This window comes from Agrilus planipennis, unplaced genomic scaffold (assembly GCF_000699045.2).
Source record: "Agrilus planipennis isolate EAB-ADULT unplaced genomic scaffold, Apla_2.0 scaffold39, whole genome shotgun sequence".
Lineage (NCBI taxonomy): Eukaryota > Metazoa > Arthropoda > Insecta > Coleoptera > Buprestidae > Agrilus > Agrilus planipennis.
Window position 1 is genome coordinate 327,075 of NW_020439074.1, and position 19,634 is coordinate 346,708.

At 31.4% G+C, this 19,634-nt stretch overlaps 4 protein-coding genes and 1 pseudogene across 4 annotated transcripts; 1 reads left to right on the top strand and 4 right to left on the bottom strand.

Moving 5' to 3' along the window:
• Positions 1-76: 76 nt before the first annotated feature.
• LOC108744996 lies at positions 77-3,326 on the bottom strand. The gene is made up of 7 exons (XM_018480995.2): positions 3,234-3,326; positions 3,041-3,123; positions 2,141-2,620; positions 1,337-1,506; positions 1,056-1,236; positions 758-973; positions 77-447 (listed from the first exon to the last, which is right to left on the bottom strand). Exons 1-7 carry the CDS (start codon positions 3,265-3,267, stop codon positions 205-207), a joined length of 1,407 nt encoding a protein of 468 aa, XP_018336497.2. The 5' UTR covers positions 3,268-3,326; the 3' UTR covers positions 77-204.
• A 19-nt stretch (positions 3,327-3,345) lies between these two features.
• LOC108745065 lies at positions 3,346-6,464 on the bottom strand (annotated as a pseudogene).
• A 258-nt stretch (positions 6,465-6,722) lies between these two features.
• LOC108745066 (26S proteasome non-ATPase regulatory subunit 7) lies at positions 6,723-7,974 on the top strand. Its single transcript, XM_018481119.2, has 2 exons — positions 6,723-7,009; positions 7,065-7,974. The coding sequence occupies exons 1-2, from the start codon at positions 6,835-6,837 to the stop codon at positions 7,838-7,840; spliced, it is 951 nt and encodes a 316-aa protein (XP_018336621.1). The 5' UTR covers positions 6,723-6,834; the 3' UTR covers positions 7,841-7,974.
• Positions 7,975-10,320: 2,346 nt separating this feature from the next.
• LOC108744997 (protein artichoke-like) lies at positions 10,321-14,962 on the bottom strand. The gene is made up of 4 exons (XM_018480996.1): positions 14,780-14,962; positions 12,087-14,710; positions 10,430-12,024; positions 10,321-10,332 (listed from the first exon to the last, which is right to left on the bottom strand). The coding sequence occupies exons 1-4, from the start codon at positions 14,920-14,922 to the stop codon at positions 10,321-10,323; spliced, it is 4,374 nt and encodes a 1,457-aa protein (XP_018336498.1). The 5' UTR covers positions 14,923-14,962.
• Positions 14,963-16,710: 1,748 nt separating this feature from the next.
• LOC112905216 (nucleolar protein 10-like) lies at positions 16,711-18,023 on the bottom strand. Its single transcript, XM_025977187.1, has 5 exons — positions 17,832-18,023; positions 17,518-17,778; positions 17,114-17,463; positions 16,830-17,058; positions 16,711-16,776 (listed from the first exon to the last, which is right to left on the bottom strand). The coding sequence occupies exons 1-5, from the start codon at positions 17,895-17,897 to the stop codon at positions 16,711-16,713; spliced, it is 972 nt and encodes a 323-aa protein (XP_025832972.1). The 5' UTR covers positions 17,898-18,023.
• Between the last annotated feature and the right edge of the window lie 1,611 nt (positions 18,024-19,634).

The window sequence follows — 19,634 nt, forward strand, 5'->3', positions numbered from 1 at the left end:
ATATGATGAACATCAATTTATTAAAATATATTCGTATGTACCATTAAGAAATTGTTAAAGTAATATAATNGTATAAAAATAATTTTCCCTTACAACAAATGTTACAACACTTTCTTTAATACTATTAAGTACAACATTTAAAATAGTAAACATGGAATTTAATACTTGTATTAAAAGGAAGACTCCCTTTGTTTACCTGAAGTATTAACTTAAATAATGAATTTCTCCCAAAATTAGAATTAATATCGCGGCCGTTGTAATGATAGCGGCCAGATAACGACCATGTATTGGAACTCTAAATATTTTAGCTTCAATATCTAAGCTGGAGGCGAATAAAAGTAGGGAATTTAAGTCATGGGCAGGTGTATCTTGGTGCACAAAGGGTCTTATTCGCACTTCGTGTCCAACACCTTTTATTAATTTACATGCGTTTGTTAGCCTGGCAGCCTAAAAATACAAAAAGTATTTTAAAATAGCTTAACTTCAAGTGTGCAAACGGTCAGTACATGAGTTTTTACTCCAAATTTTTGAGTTTCGTTGTGGTCTTTGGTTTTTACTACTAGATGTTGCGTTGCTTTTCACTGTTAGCACTCAAGATATTGACAATAAGAGACGGCGAATTATTTGGTACTAAAACCAAAAACCATGGCGAAACCCAAAAGCTTGGCAAGGGACAAATGTTTTATTAAAACGTTTATTAAACAGATAAAAATTTGGTATAGGCAAAACTTAATGAATATTAAAAATAATTTTTCACCTGAAAAAAAGGTGCCAGAGATAAAGCAGCCCATAAGGTTATTATTAAAATATTGATTCCTAATACAGGAACCGTTATGACATCAATATGGTCATAGCCAAGGGACCATAAAATTCCTGTGGTTGTCCATGCTAGATTTATAAATGTGAAGAAGCACATTGGTGGCGCCAAATCTTCATTAAGGTATCTCAGTAGCTTCTTAAACTCGTATATTTCCTTAATAAATAATTACCATTACGAAATTTTATGTAACCATGTTATTTAAAAAAATAGTTTTTTTTTGTTGCTGCTTGCTTACCCTCATCCATTCGATTGCTTGCACTGGAGATTCGAGTAACTTTGCTTTTAAAAACTGCAAGTATGAAGTAAGTAATTGGGCTTGTAAACAATAACAAGAAATCACTGTGGCTTGAACCATATCGTGAAAAAAAGTGCACGTTACAAGTAGTATTTTTAATAGCACTACTGTAATACTCGAACTGAAATTGTAATAAGATGAAAACACTGATCCACTACAGATAGTAAATATCTGCCAGTTGATTCATGAATAAAAAGATTAAAATTACGTTTGGTCTTTACCTGTTTTCTAACCATCTAAATGAGATTCCATCTTGTAACAACAAAAGGATTATGGAAATTAAGGAAAGAATTATCCAGATAAGTCCCAGAAAAATTGAGAACCAGAGTATTTTTACGAGACGTTTTTGATTCAAAAATCCGTTTGAAATATAAGAACAGGATACAAATACCTGTTTAATTTTATATATAAATTAGTAGTAATGTGGTTGTATGACTTGAAAAAAATAAATATATTAACAAAAGTGTAGGAGGAGGAATTAGAGGTAAAGTAATGTCAAGAATTAGTCATCTAGTCATTTTTATAGATATGCTTATTTGCAATTTAATTATCTTAAGCCAGTCTTTAAAATTACAANTTTTTTACTGTGGTTCCTATAAATAAGAAAAGACAGATCAATAACAGCTAAGCATTACTTAATATTTATTTACAAACAAATCATCAATACATTACTAGTAATGTGGTTGTATGACTTGAAAAAAATAAATATATTAACAAAAGTGTAGGAGGAGGAATTAGAGGTAAAGTAATGTCAAGAATTAGTCATCTAGTCATTTTTATAGATATGCTTATTTGCAATTTAATTATCTTAAGCCAGTCTTTAAAATTACAATTTTTTTACCTGACGTTTTATCGATAACTGCAGATAACATCTTCAGTGCACGCTGTTTTTACAACGTGGAAAATGTTAGCTGCAGTTGCAGACTAAATGTTTAGACCTAGTTTTTCATTTGGACCACAGCCTATCTGTGCGAAGGTAAAAACGGTTTTAGGGTGGAGTTTAGTTTTTGCAATTTCGAACTTACTCTTTCCATTAAACAAGGTAATTGATCATCATCAGAGGATCTTATAACATAAACCGCATACAAATACCCAAATAAATGAAGACAATTTGGCACAATGAAAGTGAAAACCAAAGAGCCATGACATATTCTGTTGAACCTCTCTTGTTTGTCGATGCCCCATTCAGAGTATATTATATTGGCTGAAATATCACTTTGACTATTAAACGAATAGCAGAATCCTCGATCTCTTCGAAAACACGCCATATATTGTAAAATATATCCGAATACCATGAATGTTGTTATCACGAACATATACACGTAACTAAGGATGTCGCAAAATATGCTTGTTTCGTATCTTTCCAATGCGAGGGGTCTTAAACCCATCAGACTTAAGAAGAGCAGGTAGGGACTAAGAATTTTTCGTTTGCAGTAACTTAGGACAGCGGTGATACTTAAGTGAGTTTGGTTGTCAGAATAAGACACTTCGACGATATCATCAGTCTAGAAAAAAAGTTGATTAATTAATAGTAGTAGAGTAGTATTAAGTTGTATAGCGATTGGGGGTAAATGGTGTTAATTGCCTCAAATTTAGAAAACATAATACATATTATATTTATATTTAGTTAAATGCTAATGAATCCTAAGTTCACAACATAGAAAGGACTAGGGCCGATAACAGTATGATAAGAGGTAAATTGTTACTATTTTGTTCAGTATGAAATAATAATAATAATAGGAAAAAATAAAAATTTAAAAGATAGCCATGCTTGAACAATATAAGTGTGTATGGGAGTGATCCTGATCGGAATTTTTAAAATAGGTATTGTATTTTAATTATGTTATCATTTTTTTACGTATAAAATTAATGAAATTTTACGTTGGTTTTGCCTAAATGTTTAATTTTAATATGAAATTACATACCGAGTTTAGTGATGAAGAACCTGCGTCAAGCTGTGTTTCATTTCCAATAACTGCTGCTTTTGAATTTTGTGGTGTATCCATTGCTGTAAATAACATTATTAAACGACACTTGCAGAACCGGCTAATCACTTTCTTTCGAACAAATGATTTAATGTTTTTTTCACCTTGTTTTAAATTGAAAGTAAAAATTTACCTTTCGTGTGGCCCCAAATGTGAAAGATACACATAACTTATTAGTAACTTTTTTCTCTCAGTCCATATTCTTCACGAATGAATGAACTGATAACCTTCATGCTATTATTTTGATTACCACAAAGAAGAGTATATCAGACAACAATTAACGTTGAAATGGTATATTAAAATTATTTACTTATCATTATATTTACATTTACACACATGTAAGTTAATGTTGCTTTTTTCTTTTCTGCTGCCAAAGGAACTGATTATGCTTGAACTTTACGCCCGTAAGGGGTCTTATCAATTTCTTTCGTTCTTCTCTGTGTTTCTTGTTTCTCTCTTCTATTTCCTTAAATCGTTTATTTTTCTTGGTCACGAAAGTCATTTCCCGGCTTCCTCCTGATTTTAACATTTTTATCTTCGAATCCGCTTCGTCTTTTAATCTATCCCCCAATGTTGCCCTTAAAATTATTATTACCAAATAGTAACAAATACAAATATTTATGTTGAAATTGTTGTTCTTCAAGTGATAGTGAATTTAAAATATAAATTACGGAAAATAGAGAGATTTGGTTCCGCGTGTTTCAGTGTTATTTTAGATAAACAAGAAGGTTTTGTTTATCAGTGTTCCCTTTTAATAAACAGAAATGTTTGTTCCTTTATGGTTTGTCTACGTATTCAGTGTTAGCTAAGGTGATTAGAACATAAATCAGTAGAATTTATTCTTAGAAGGTTGTGAAGTGCACAGAGAAATTTTTTTGTTCAAAAATGTTTAAAAATATAGAATTGAAGTGTAAGAGTTCTTGCAACTTTACTTACTAAAAGTCTGCATAATATAGATATATCATCTGCAAAAGGAGTTATATATTTTTTCTTAGTTTCTTCATTTGTACATGTTTTTAACAAATTTTTAGATGTAAAATTACTTACTTGTTTACTTTTTTGGTGAGACTATGAATTCCTTTATATTTCTCGCCTTGTCTGAGTTCAAACATCATTGGCTGATTTACTTCGATTTTATTACCATCAGAAGGAGCCTCATTCATTGCATCTTCCTTTTCCTGAAGCCTGTGTTCCCTTTGTATGTTTCTGTATTCCCTTTTAACTTCTTTAGTCCATGTATGCTCATCATCAGAACTTTCTTCGCTTTCATATTCTGATGAAGACTCCTCAGAACTGTTCTTACCTTCAAGCTCTTCCTAATAACAAAAAACAAATATAAAAAAAAGCAAAACGGTAAAAATGTTTTAATTTTACTTCAACTTTTTCAAACTCCTGGGCCTTTAGAAGCTCTTTTTGGAGTTCTTTTTTTCTTGTTTTGTCTAATTTTGAAACGACAGGGTTTAGTAGTCGATATTCTTCCGCATTTTTGTCCACTTCAAAATCTGGATTTTCGAACATCGCTTTAAATCTATTATCTTCCAGAAGGTTTCCACTTAATTTATTCTTTTTCTTATTATTCGTTTGCTCGTCAAGCAGTTTTAGTGCTAGGTCTTTATTCACTTTGGGAAGTTTTTGAACTTGGATGCGACTACTTCTGTCCTTCTCGATTGCTTCGCGAATCTTCTTTTTGCGGTATTCTTCAAATTCGAACGGATTTGCCACTGATTTTGCTTTCTTATATAGTCGAACATCCAAGAAGTAACTGAAATTTCAAGAGCAGTTATATTTAAAAACAATATTAAAAACAGTGATAACAATACCCATGCATGTAGGCCCTTAATAAATTAGAACCAATTAGGTGTTCTAATCCCAAATTTTCCAATTCTTGCTTGGTAACAAATTTGTAATCGTCGTAAATATTTTCTGTATTATCTTCTTCTAATTCTTCAGTTAGGGAGTCCAAGAAACTGGCCCAACGTGGAGCAGGGCCTAGACTTGGAATGTAATACGTCTGAATTTTGGGACTCTCATTTGCAAGGAAAAACAGTCCAGTTTTTGGTACTATACATAAGTTGTTATATTCAGCATTACCTTTCGATTGATGTAAACAACTTCCCCTGCAATATTCATAATTAATAAATATTATTTTTTAAATATTCTGTTTATTCACATCATTTTTATTCCATATTTTTAAGACAGATGCATCCAGTGAATAAACAAGATCTTGATTGTAATGAAATTCCACATCTTTTATTGGTAAATTGTATAGGTGATCTTTAATAAAGAAAGGTTTGTTTGATCTTATGTCATAAAGTAAAATTTGCCCTGTAGCACTTCCTACTCCAAGAGTTAAACTTCCATTAAATTTTAAAGCTGTAACAGAGGGAAATCCCTCTAAACTAAGGCAAAATAAATAAGTAAATGTAAAACAATACCGCAATATAAATAACTTACTCTTTGTTTTCGTTTATACAACTAAAAGCACAATCTAATGTTCCAACACAATTTTTTGTACGAGGATCCCAACCTTCGATTTTTCCATCCTGAGTTCCACAAACTATTAAATTATGTATGGGATTAATTGCGCATTTGTTAATTTCTACAGAAGAACTGCAAAAAGGTGATAAAAACTGTCCCCTTTCCAAATTAAGTCTGTAAATCTCAGGAGTAGCTCCAACTACAAATAAATCACAAGATGGATAATGATACTGCATATCTCTGCCAAATTTTGGCACACGGAGTCTATAGTATCTTCCATGTGCAGCATGAAACTCTATGTATCTATCACATTGTAGAAACACCACCTGAAATGTGATATTTGTCACTTGTTTGTAATAATTTTTTACTGGTGTTATTACTTTGCTAAAATCATCACTTAAAACCTCAAAGGTCACAGCTTCAGAGTCAAAGCATCTTTCAAATTTTAAAGAAAGGTTATTAACATCAAAACATTTGATTCTTGGTTTGTAAACTCCTGTTGCAAAAATATATTGACCATCCTTAGATACTTTTACAGTATTGCTAACTCCTGGCATATCAAAATCTTGAATAAGCTCAATTCGTTTTCTGAGATCAACATTTTTCTTTAAAAGAGCCCTTCTTTTTCGTTCAGACAACCACTAAAACATTTTACATGAACACCACTTAGAAATTTAGGTTGAAACTCATTTACCTCCGGTAAGGACTTTCCTACACTTAAATTGTATATTTTAACGTTATTGACGTCTGAAACCTGCATTGTGAATAAAATTCATACGGATTTATGTAGTTGAATGGGCTCTTTAATTAAAATAATACAATGATGTTAATAAACACCTAATATGCACATGAAAAAATTAAGGTTAGAAACCATAGACAGGTTAGAAACAATTGGAAACAATAAATGTTAAAAGAGTTGCCTAAATTCGTACAAATTCGTCGCTCATGAATTAGGAAGTGTCTATGTAAACAGTAATGTATAATAAATAAGAATTACATTTACTAGAATTCTGGTTAATTAAAGTTTTTCAGTTACTTTCTAATCGTTTAATAAGTGAATTACAGGAGTGGTTAGAAATTTAAAACTACTTTGTTGTCAGGTAAATACTAAAATTCTTCAAAAATATCTGTGAATTCCATCTATGATTGACAGTATTGAAAATAACGCGAACTCATTGTTGTCGATGCCATACAACTGAAGTTTCTCTTTTTGTTAATTATTTAATTAATTTGTAAATAAAAACTGAGAATACATTATGCCTAGTCAAGAAATTACGACATCAAAAGTGGTAGTTCATCCACTAGTTCTATTAAGTGTAGTGGACCACTTCAATCGTATGGGCAAAATTGGGAATCAAAAACGTGTTGTTGGAGTTCTTCTTGGTTCATGGAGATCAAAAGGTGTGCTGGATGTCTCAAATAGTTTTGCTGGTATGTTTTATATATCTTTTCACTTGTGATATTCTTATTTCAATCGCTTTTGTAGTACCGTTTGATGAAGATGACAAAGACAAGTCAGTTTGGTTCTTGGATCACGATTATCTGGAAAATATGTATGGAATGTTTAAAAAAGTAAATGCACGAGAAAAAGTCGTTGGCTGGTATCATACTGGCCCAAAACTGCATCAAAATGACATAGCCATTAATGAACTAATCAGAAGATACTGTCCTAATTCTGTGTTGGTTATTATTGATGCCAAACCTAAGGACTTAGGTTTGCCAACAGAAGCATATCAGGCAGTTGAAGAAGTCCATGATGATGGATCACCAACCTCAAAGACTTTTGAACATGTTCCTAGTGAGATTGGTGCAGAAGAAGCAGAAGAGGTAGGCGTTGAACATCTTTTACGTGACATTAAAGATACAACTGTAGGCACATTGTCTCAAAGAATCACCAACCAATTGCTAGGTTTGAAAGGCCTCCATTCACAATTAAAAGAAATCAGAGATTACTTAATTCAAGTAAGTGAATCAAAATTGCCAATTAACCATCAGATTATTTATCAGTTACAAGATATTTTTAATTTACTGCCTGACATTAATCAGGAAACATTTACCAAATCGTTTTATGTTAAAAATAATGATCAAATGCTGGTAGTTTACTTAGCAGCCATGGTTAGATCAATCGTTGCCTTGCACAATTTAATAAATAATAAATTGACTAACAGAGATGCTGAGGAAGGTAAAAAAGAGGAGAACAAAAAAGACAAAGATAAGGATAAAGAAAAAGAATCAAAGAAAGTAGATGATAAGAAAAAGTAGACTTTGCTTTTGTGCCCTCCTTATTAATACTTTTTGTTAATTTCTAAGTTGTACTAAGTAAATCAATTTATATTTAATTTAATTTTGTAATTGTAGTTTAACACAATTTACAAATAAAGTCCCTAAGAATCGTAGATACTTGTTTTTGTTTTTAATACACAATCAATTAATAGTCATTTTTATCATAAGATGTTAACATTTAATAATTATTTTGCAATATCATAAGGGCATTAAGGCCAATGAACATCCTTTTTATTAATTCTTTAATAGTTTCTACTACATTTCATTTTGAATTTGAAAATAGGAAAACTTTAAGTACTGCCCACTGTTTAAGTAACCCAGGTTGTAATCAACTGTTGCCCCATTAACCTATTCCTTAATAAAAGTGAGTGTGTGTGTGTGGGTGTTTTGTGGATTTTAATTTTGCAGTATAAATCTTGTTTTGAAGTTTTAAATTTTTAAATTATATTTTAAAACTTGAGAGTTTGGTCGAATATATTTATAATTCTTTTTGTGTTTGAGTTGAGTACTGTGTTATCTTCCATTACCTTGTACATCGTTTCTAGGTGCATAGGTCTTTTTGACAATAATTATGTTTATTCCAAATGGTTGTGTTTTTTATATTTAATTGTTTAATGTATTTTTATAAAAGTTACTCTTGCTGACTTGTTTTGCGAACTTTTAAAGTATTACCGAGATATGTTACAGTTGGGCTGTTTGAAGTTACAATTTTATTAGCTACCTTGAAAAACGTGGGCAGTTGTTAATAAAAATTGCGTTAGTTTAAACCTTTCATACCTACTACAGTATCATGGAGAAATAGAAATTATCATAATTATAAAATGCAACTTTCCGGGTGTATATTGTCAGTAAGTTTTTATATTGTAAAAAGTGTTTTAAAATGTAGGTTTTACATTATTAGCAATCACAGAAAAACATATTTTATTCCAAAAATAAGTCGTGGATACAATCGCTTATTAGTTAGTTACATAATCTTATCACAATTTTTTACTGTGGTTCCTATAAATAAGAAAAGACAGATCAATAACAGCTAAGCATTACTTAATATTTATTTACAAACAAATCATCAATACATTACATGATTATATATTATTACAAGTATGACAATAAATAATTTGCGCCTCCAAAAATATTCGTGAAGACTCTGAATGTCTGATGAATTGTTNAACTATTTCTTCAAAATTTTTTAATTTGTTTGGGGTAGTTTTAGACCACCTCAGGATTTTTAATGTGTCTCAATGTTATTTATTACTAATTTTTACCGAGATTTCTTTTGCGTGAAACTATTTCTAATTGTTTATAACTAATAAACAGTTAAAAAAAAAGTAGCGTAAATCACTTCCCAAAATTATCCGTACAAACCCTCAGACAAATAAGGGTTTTACTCACGATTTAGTAGCGAAAATTATTTCATATTACAGACAGAAACTTAATGTTATTTTATGAGTGTGCACAGAGATTATTTATTAAAATACAATTAAACATTCATTTCGCTATCAATGAAAACAAGTAAAAACCTACATACTAATAAAAATACGTAATTTTAATTTAATTGCAAGTGCTAGAGACCGATATAAATTATTTTAATAATTACTTAATTACACGCACTTTTCTGAAAATAAACTATCTTTATTGCAGGGGAAATACCCTAAGCTGTTCAGCAAATTGTAATGAAATGTACTGTGTTATCTTCCATTACCTTGTACATCGTTTCTAGGTGCATAGGTCTTTTTGACAATAATTATGTTTATTCCAAATGGTTGTGTTTTTTATATTTAATTGTTTAATGTATTTTTATAAAAGTTACTCTTGCTGACTTGTTTTGCGAACTTTTAAAGTATTACCGAGATATGTTACAGTTGGGCTGTTTGAAGTTACAATTTTATTAGCTACCTTGAAAAACGTGGGCAGTTGTTAATAAAAATTGCGTTAGTTTAAACCTTTCATACCTACTACAGTATCATGGAGAAATAGAAATTATCATAATTATAAAATGCAACTTTCCGGGTGTATATTGTCAGTAAGTTTTTATATTGTAAAAAGTGTTTTAAAATGTAGGTTTTACATTATTAGCAATCACAGAAAAACATATTTTATTCCAAAAATAAGTCGTGGATACAATCGCTTATTAGTTAGTTACATAATCTTATCACAATTTTTTACTGTGGTTCCTATAAATAAGAAAAGACAGATCAATAACAGCTAAGCATTACTTAATATTTATTTACCTGTTTAATTTTATATATAAATTAGTAGTAATGTGGTTGTATGACTTGAAAAAAATAAATATATTAACAAAAGTGTAGGAGGAGGAATTAGAGGTAAAGTAATGTCAAGAATTAGTCATCTAGTCATTTTTATAGATATGCTTATTTGCAATTTAATNACATATTTTATTCCAAAAATAAGTCGTGGATACAATCGCTTATTAGTTAGTTACATAATCTTATCACAATTTTTTACTGTGGTTCCTATAAATAAGAAAAGACAGATCAATAACAGCTAAGCATTACTTAATATTTATTTACAAACAAATCATCAATACATTACATGATTATATATTATTACAAGTATGACAATAAATAATTTGCGCCTCCAAAAATATTCGTGAAGACTCTGAATGTCTGATGAATTGTTACTTTCACTAGAATTTTCGAGCGATAATTCCTTATCATTTTCGTTTATAGGGTTGTCGTTATTATAATTTGCAAAATACCAGTCGTCTTGCTTAGTTCCATCGTTGGTTTCAGTTATCGTAGCTTTTTCACTTTGTTTCATTTTGTTATGCTTTCTCGAACCGGATGGTTTATTAGAAATGTCTTGATTTGATTGAAGCGGCGAAGAAACGTGAGGAGGTGTGATACGTGTGATTTTACCCGTATGTCGAAATTTACCCCCCTGTGGTATTATACTGGGCGGATTTCCTAAGTTTAGACTGGTAGTGTTTTTAACAGCCTCTGTCTTTTTGATTATATCTTCTATAAGCGAAATGTCCCTTTCCGTTGGTTCAGGTGTGTAGGTAAAAATTGAACTTTTCATTCTAGTTTCGTCATTGTCGGTGGACATACCATTTTTTCTTTCGTATTTTGGTGATATTCTAACAGGTGTTGAAAAAGTAGGTCCTAAAGTGCTAATATTGAAATCAGATAACCCTGCGGGCGTTTCCTTATTAATATTCTCAAAGTTAACTGTCGGATTAATGTCTAACTTGGTTACTAGTTTTGTTGCTGGGGTTTCGGTTGTGGTAATTATCACAGAAGTTATTTTATCTTCCACTGTGGAGGATTCGATGTTAAATTCTTCTTCGACTGTTTTTTTAACTCCCGTTAACGTAATTGTACCTCCCCTTCGTATATTTGGAGAATCTTCATCGTCAATGCTGGTTTTGTTCTTAAAACTGGTTGTTTTTTCTTCAATTTTTTTAATAACTGGACCCGGGATGGGTGTGAAACCACCTGTACCAGGAATAAAAGGAACAAATCCACCTTCTTGTAAATTTGGTAGTTTGAATTTAGGCGGTACACTGTTTAAAATCATTGCCTTTTTTCGTTCAAATTCTTCGTCCAGTTTTGGGGATACCGACATTCTTCCTTTAGGACCCCAGAACTTGTTCAAAGCAAAATTACCCAGAGGCAGACCAAAAAATGTAAAACCACTGCTACTTGGTGAATTTGTTACATTCCTTGGGATGTCCGAGAAGATATTTTTGATCCTGGTTTTGTTCCTTGTAGCCGCGTATAAAGTGGGAGTATCACCTGGAGTAAAATGGGGAGATTTCAGAATTTGCCCTTTTTCTTGTTGTATGGTTTCTAGGACTGTTTCGTTAATTGGATAGTCAATAAATTCGTCGTAGAAGTACTCGGACTCTTGAGGTGATGGTACCAGTTCGTTAGGTGGATCGGTAATTGCGGTTTTATTCCTTTTTAAATTATTCTTCTGAGCGAATACTTGGGAAGTACCCAATAGTCTGTTGTCCATATTTAAGTCTGTTTCGCATTCGGGAGCTATGGGTTCCATCTTGTTGTCATCTTTACGGCAGTCCTGCTGACTAAGACGAACTTCTCGAAGAAGGGTACCGTCTCCACAAATTGGACCTTTTTGGAAAGTTTCTTCTACCCAAACTTTTAACCATAAAAGGTTACAAGAGCACACCAACGGATTTCCTGGAATACAAAATACGTTTTTGAGAAAAGTATAGCAGGTACAGAATTGTCTAGATACTTACCATTAACATCAATAATTTCCAAATTTCCTCGTAATTTTCGGACAGCATTTTCAGGGAAAGACAATAGTCTGTTATTTTTGAAACTTAGGACTTTTAATCGATACATCAAATTAAACGGCGTACCATGTATCGCGCATATTCTGTTATCGTCCAATTTCAATTCAACTAACCATTCCATTAGCTCGAAGCTCGAACTAGAAATTCTTACCAATCCATTGTTACTCATATCTAACATTTCCAAAGATTTTAAAGCCCTTAATCCTGCATTTTCCACCGAAACGAACAAGTTGTAGCTTAGATTCAGTAAAAGCATATTGGGTACCAAATGGAAGGCGTGATCGGCAATTTTATGAAGATGATTTTCTTGCAATTCGACCACTTGAAGTGACGGCAAACTGTTGAATGATCGGTTTGGAATCATTTGAAGTTTATTTTGTCGTAATATTAAAACTTTTAAGCGTGGAAGCATGTGAAACGTGTTCGTTTCAATTATTTCCAAATTATTGTTTTCCAAATTTAAAATTTCTAATACGGGTAAATTGTGAAACGCATTCGATTTAAGTTCAGCTATTAAATTTCGTGATAGGTTCAATTCTGTTAACGAATCTAATGTTTTAAGGACGTCAGGACTTATTATACGTAACTGATTGTAACTTAAATCTATTATTTGTAATAATTTTAATCCAAACATAGAAGCAGGAAGATCGGTTAATAAATTGTGAGACGCCTTAAGTACTTCTATTGCTCTTGTCTTTTCAAAAACATTCGGTAAGATTTCTTTCAGTTTGTTTTTACTTATATCTAAAAGTTTTAAATTTGGCATGGCTCTTATTACTTCTACCTTTAAGGTGTCCAAATTATTTTCACGTATTTTAAGCTCTTTCATGTCGGGTAATTCTACGAATGTGTCACTTTCTATGACGCTAATACGGTTTTTACTCAAATCCAAATGATGGAGTTTTGCAATTCCCTTAAAAGTGCTCCCTTCTAGATGTGATATTTCATTTTTGCCTACAAGAAGCCTTTTTAACTGCGGCAGAGATTCTAGTATTGCTGGAGGAATTTCTTGCAACCGGTTCATTGTTAAATCCAGGGTTTTTAGGTTTGGTAGGTCAAGATCGGCCGATGAAGTTGGTGGAATGTAATTAATTTGATTGTCAGACAAATATAAATACTCTAGAGTTCTTGGAAGACCTGGCAGGAAATCTTTTAATCTGTTGAAGTGCACATCCAGTTCGTAAAGGTTTAGTAAATGATTAAAGGTGGCAGGATGTAAAGATTCGATCTCGTTATGGGATATATTAATGTGTTCTAGAGCAGGAGTTTCTAGAAAAGCATTTGGATCTACTTCCATCAATCCATTTCCACTTAAATCTAGTCGCCTTAATGATGGCAGGTTTTCTAAAAATGGAGGTTCTAATCTTTGAATGTAGTTTTCCGATAGGTCTAGTCCTTTGAGGTTTGGTAAATTCCACAAAGGACCTACTAAAATGTCGGATAGGGAATTATTTTTCAGTCTTAATTCTGTTAGAGCCGGCATAGCCATGAACGCTTCTCTATCGATAATTCGTAATCTGTTGTGATCCAAATGTAGCCGTTCTAAAGTGGGATGTCCTCTAAGGACTCCGAACGGTATAGCATCCAAATTGTTATAGCTAAGATCGAGAAAAGTAAGTCGTGGTAATGCGTCCAACAAAGATCTGACTTCTGCGATGTGAGTTATGTCGTTTTGCACTAGCCATAACTCCTCCAGACCACTTCCAGAATGTTGTAGGAAACTTTCGGGGTGGACCTGATGGACTAAGTTCTTACTTAGGTCGATGAAACGCAGATTAGGAACTTTGTGAAAAGCACCGTGATGCAGTTCTGTTATTTGGTTGTTGGATAGGTGTAATTTTTTCAGTGATGGAAGATCGACAAACGAAGCTTCACTTAGTCTTTCTATAAAATTGTGATCTAAGTATAAATTCTGAAGGACGGGAAGATCTTTGATACTTCTTCCTACCATTGCCGCTTCCGTTATTTTATTGCCAGTTAGTATTAGGTCTATTAAAGAGGGCAAATGACTAATTGCTCTGGGATGAATCCAAGATATCCCACAAAAAGAAATATTGACTAAAGATAAATTAGGTAATGCTTCTAATAAACCACTTTCAAGCCTTGCTAATCTGGGACTTTTAGTTACGTGGAACGTTTCCAGTGCTGGCAAATTACGAAAATGCCTTGAAGATAGATCAGTTAACGATGTGGATTCAATTTGAACATAACGTAGTTTCGGTAAACCGGAAAAATCAGGAACTCTCTTCAGATGTTTGCTATGTAGTGTTATTGCTTCCAACTTGGTTAAATGTATCAAAGAATCGTCTGGAAGACTTCTTAGAGTAGGCTCAACGAGGAAGAGTTCCATTAATACTTCTTCTAGTCCTACTAACCAAGTGTTTGACACTCTTTCCAGTTGATTATTTCGAAACATGAGGCGCATTATTTTTAGGGAAGAAAATGCCTTTCCAGGCAGGGACGGAAGGTTGTTATTTTCCAGAATTAGTTCGTCAATAGGACCTTTTATGTATTTGCTTACCGTTTCGAGAGCTTCTAAAGTTTTTGGTAAATTGCTATGAGAGCACCTTCGGAAGAAAAAAGTCATTATTTAATTAAAAAATTGAACATTTTAAAATTTTTTGTATTTTGTTTACCAAATTTGGATTTCTTCTTGCCTTTGAAGACATCTGCATGGTAGAATTGCTTCTTGGTAAGGACATGTACGATTTGATTTGGCGTCGACGAGAATAAATAATACAGTTAAAATAAAACCCACCCACTGCAATTTGTATGCCATTGCTTCTGTTAATCATCTCATTATTATTGTTGATTATTTACTTAAGATGTTTTCACATTTACTTCTACTACATGACGGTCTAAAATGATTTAAAAGTTTTACGTTTTGAATTGATCTGTGATTAAATATTTCATATTAGGTATTTATTTATCTAAACGTGTATATTTTCTATCAAATGTTAACTTCTTAATTTACAAGAACTGACTATGCTAATGTAATGTTTCAAAAATTTCAATTCAGTGAATTGTTAATCCATTGTATACCAGCATGCAGGCAGGTAGCAAGGATAATTAATTGAAAGTAGCATTTTTCCTTTTTGGTGTAAAATAGCTTTCTTTTACTTTGTTGTTAGTTAATCGTTTATTGTTCCGTTTTGCTCTAAATTCTTGCAAATCGTGGGTAGAGTGGATAGATTAGTTCCATTAGGAGAATTGCATAAGCTTAGCATTGTTGGTAAGAACATGGATATAATTGACGTGACACTTGTTTTCCTAAATTTAAATAACATTTCCGAAATATCCTTTTGCATAATACTGATAGTTAACATTTTGATTGCTGCTTTTCCTTCCATTTAGAATTTTAGCGCTTATAATGATGAATGTTTTGCAATGAATATTTACTGTAATATTTGCGGGCTTCTAGTAGAAAAAAAATGTAATTACTTAGTCTTTTGATGAACAGAGCAATTAGGGTTTTTCTTTCCTAAAGAGATTAAATTTAAAGATTTTATACTTTTTAGGAAATTATACATCCTTATTTAAGACTAAGTACATCTAATACGGTCAAGTTTTTCTGTTTGTAATATTTTTGTGATTTTTAGTTGTTAATCCCTGTGTTTAGTTTAAAAAAATTTTAGTATTTAGTTAATAATTTGCAAATTTTTTGTTTTTGTTACATATGTTTATTATGTGGTATATGTTGTTAATGATGTTAAGAACTTTTCTTAAATTGCATAACTGCTTTTATGCATTAATGTCACGCTTATCCTGTCAAGTGTCTCTAAATGTATCGTGTGACATGTCGCATATACATGTATAAAAATTCTTACGGTATTTTATCACATGTAAAGAAGAATTTAGATGCAATAGCGGTTGTTTTTTACGCACTGTGACTGCCATCAAATTCTCAAATTATTCTATAAAAATAAAATTAGCCTCAACATGACTTTAATCCACTTTGGCCCACATTGAATGAAATACATATATGTACGTGTGTCTAATAATTCAGTGCGTGTGTGAATGTTTGCACCCGATTCATTTTTTCTATTTACTTATCACTACTTAAACTTTTATGAAGTAGCTAAACTATTTCTTCAAAATTTTTTAATTTGTTTGGGGTAGTTTTAGACCACCTCAGGATTTTTAATGTGTCTCAATGTTATTTATTACTAATTTTTACCGAGATTTCTTTTGCGTGAAACTATTTCTAATTGTTTATAACTAATAAACAGTTAAAAAAAAAGTAGCGTAAATCACTTCCCAAAATTATCCGTACAAACCCTCAGACAAATAAGGGTTTTACTCACGATTTAGTAGCGAAAATTATTTCATATTACAGACAGAAACTTAATGTTATTTTATGAGTGTGCACAGAGATTATTTATTAAAATACAATTAAACATTCATTTCGCTATCAATGAAAACAAGTAAAAACCTACATACTAATAAAAATACGTAATTTTAATTTAATTGCAAGTGCTAGAGACCGATATAAATTATTTTAATAATTACTTAATTACACGCACTTTTCTGAAAATAAACTATCTTCTAGGGGACTACTCTAAGCTGTTCAGCAAATTGTAATGAAATATTTTTTATTTTCGGTAATATNTTCGATTGATGTAAACAACTTCCCCTGCAATATTCATAATTAATAAATATTATTTTTTAAATATTCTGTTTATTCACATCATTTTTATTCCATATTTTTAAGACAGATGCATCCAGTGAATAAACAAGATCTTGATTGTAATGAAATTCCACATCTTTTATTGGTAAATTGTATAGGTGATCTTTAATAAAGAAAGGTTTGTTTGATCTTATGTCATAAAGTAAAATTTGCCCTGTAGCACTTCCTACTCCAAGAGTTAAACTTCCATTAAATTTTAAAGCTGTAACAGAGGGAAATCCCTCTAAACTAAGGCAAAATAAATAAGTAAATGTAAAACAATACCGCAATATAAATAACTTACTCTTTGTTTTCGTTTATACAACTAAAAGCACAATCTAATGTTCCAACACAATTTTTTGTACGAGGATCCCAACCTTCGATTTTTCCATCCTGAGTTCCACAAACTATTAAATTATGTATGGGATTAATTGCGCATTTGTTAATTTCTACAGAAGAACTGCAAAAAGGTGATAAAAACTGTCCCCTTTCCAAATTAAGTCTGTAAATCTCAGGAGTAGCTCCAACTACAAATAAATCACAAGATGGATAATGATACTGCATATCTCTGCCAAATTTTGGCACACGGAGTCTATAGTATCTTCCATGTGCAGCATGAAACTCTATGTATCTATCACATTGTAGAAACACCACCTGAAATGTGATATTTGTCACTTGTTTGTAATAATTTTTTACTGGTGTTATTACTTTGCTAAAATCATCACTTAAAACCTCAAAGGTCACAGCTTCAGAGTCAAAGCATCTTTCAAATTTTAAAGAAAGGTTATTAACATCAAAACATTTGATTCTTGGTTTGTAAACTCCTGTTGCAAAAATATATTGACCATCCTTAGATACTTTTACAGTATTGCTAACTCCTGGCATATCAAAATCTTGAATAAGCTCAATTCGTTTTCTGAGATCAACATTTTTCTTTAAAAGAGCCCTTCTTTTTCGTTCAGACAACCACTAAAACATTTTACATGAACACCACTTAGAAATTTAGGTTGAAACTCATTTACCTCCGGTAAGGACTTTCCTACACTTAAATTGTATATTTTAACGTTATTGACGTCTGAAACCTGCATTGTGAATAAAATTCATACGGATTTATGTAGTTGAATGGGCTCTTTAATTAAAATAATACAATGATGTTAATAAACACCTAATATGCACATGAAAAAATTAAGGTTAGAAACCATAGACAGGTTAGAAACAATTGGAAACAATAAATGTTAAAAGAGTTGCCTAAATTCGTACAAATTCGTCGCTCATGAATTAGGAAGTGTCTATGTAAACAGTAATGTATAATAAATAAGAATTACATTTACTAGAATTCTGGTTAATTAAAGTTTTTCAGTTACTTTCTAATCGTTTAATAAGTGAATTACAGGAGTGGTTAGAAATTTAAAACTACTTTGTTGTCAGGTAAATACTAAAATTCTTCAAAAATATCTGTGAATTCCATCTATGATTGACAGTATTGAAAATAACGCGAACTCATTGTTGTCGANCTAGGGGACTACTCTAAGCTGTTCAGCAAATTGTAATGAAATATTTTTTATTTTCGGTAATATTAAATTTTTTTTATGAAGTTTTCCAAATTTGTATCGACAAAATCAAAGAAACTATTGCATTCGTTATTTATTAGCATAGGATTTTACCATCCTTCGCGTAATTTTCACTCCTGCCTTAGGCTCGGGTGGTAATTTTTATGGGGAGGAAGTTAAACAATTTCTTTAATAAAAATTAAGTGCGATTTCGTACCTTGCATGTTCTTGAAATCAAGAAAAATCATCGTAGGTACTTTTGTTAGCGGTACAGTAAAAGTTCATATACGCCATCCGATCCTTCGGAAGAAAGTACGGCATCCCTCCCGGGAGTTTGCATTCGCGCCCAATAGGAAACAGTACTTTCTTCCCTCGTTGCATATTTCATATGCACTGTTTTGGTAACTAATATTGAATACAATATAATAGCGTTTATTTCATAGTCCAGACGATAATCGCGATTTCAATTTCATTAATAATGTACGCTGCATCATCGCGTTACACGATTAAAACCTTGTCTAGTGCATGAAATACTTCATTTGTAGCAAAACTTCACTAGACGACGATATAGGTACTTCCTGTACTTGAAAATATAATTCGTCCTTCTATTGGAGTACTTATGATACTCGTATAGTATTAATTTTTACTCTTCAAATGTATGTTTAGAAAAGTTTTTATAGAAAAACTTCGTTCTTGATAGGACTGGGATTGATAAGGAGTAGAAATATTGTTTTTAAAATATCAGGGCTCTTTATAATTTTATTAAATTCAGGACATTCCGTTTACGATTATATAAATAGATTTTTTTGTGTAATACAGTATTTTATTTTTTTTGCTTATAAAGTTATTTTACAGTTTTTAAAGTCATTCCAAAATTTCGAAAAACTCACGAAAAAGCAAAATAAGTCTTTGAAATGAACCGATTTTATAAGTTTAATAAAATTATATTAAAACTGGTCTAAAAAAGAAAACAAAATATCGAATGTATCATGGTTCTAAAATACGCTCTATCAACCCTAATACTTTAAAAAATTCAAGTGTGTATTTCCCCAAAGGAAAATTCATTCACTGGTAATGTACTTAACAATAATAATGAAATGGTAAATAAGTTTGTAAACCACCTGTAAGATACTAAAGGAACTATTGTGGGTTTCAAGTCCTTAATTGTATGCACAATAGAAATTTAAAAATAATAGGGAAAGTGAATGAGTTGCTACTATAACTTTCGGCTCACTAAAGTGTGAACGGATTCTTTTATGTTTTACCATGCAAGCT

Coding starts and splice junctions, on each gene's coding strand:
- LOC108744996 (XM_018480995.2), bottom strand. CDS start 3,267: ATGTGTATCTTTCACATTTGGGGCCACACGAAAG. Junction 2,621..3,040: donor GTTCTTCATCACTAAACTCG/GTATGTAATTTC, acceptor CTTTTTTTCTAG/ACTGATGATATCGTCGAAGT. Junction 1,237..1,336: donor TTTAGATGGTTAGAAAACAG/GTAAAGACCAAA, acceptor TTACAATTTCAG/TTCGAGTATTACAGTAGTGC.
- LOC108745066 (XM_018481119.2), top strand. CDS start 6,835: ATGCCTAGTCAAGAAATTACGACATCAAAAGTGGTAGTTCATCCACTA. Junction 7,010..7,064: donor TGTCTCAAATAGTTTTGCTG/GTATGTTTTATA, acceptor TCGCTTTTGTAG/TACCGTTTGATGAAGATGAC.
- LOC108744997 (XM_018480996.1), bottom strand. CDS start 14,922: ATGGCATACAAATTGCAGTGGGTGGGTTTTATTTTAACTGTATTATTT. Junction 14,711..14,779: donor CAAGAAGAAATCCAAATTTG/GTAAACAAAATA, acceptor TTTCTTCCGAAG/GTGCTCTCATAGCAATTTAC. Junction 12,025..12,086: donor GGAAATTATTGATGTTAATG/GTAAGTATCTAG, acceptor TTTGTATTCCAG/GAAATCCGTTGGTGTGCTCT.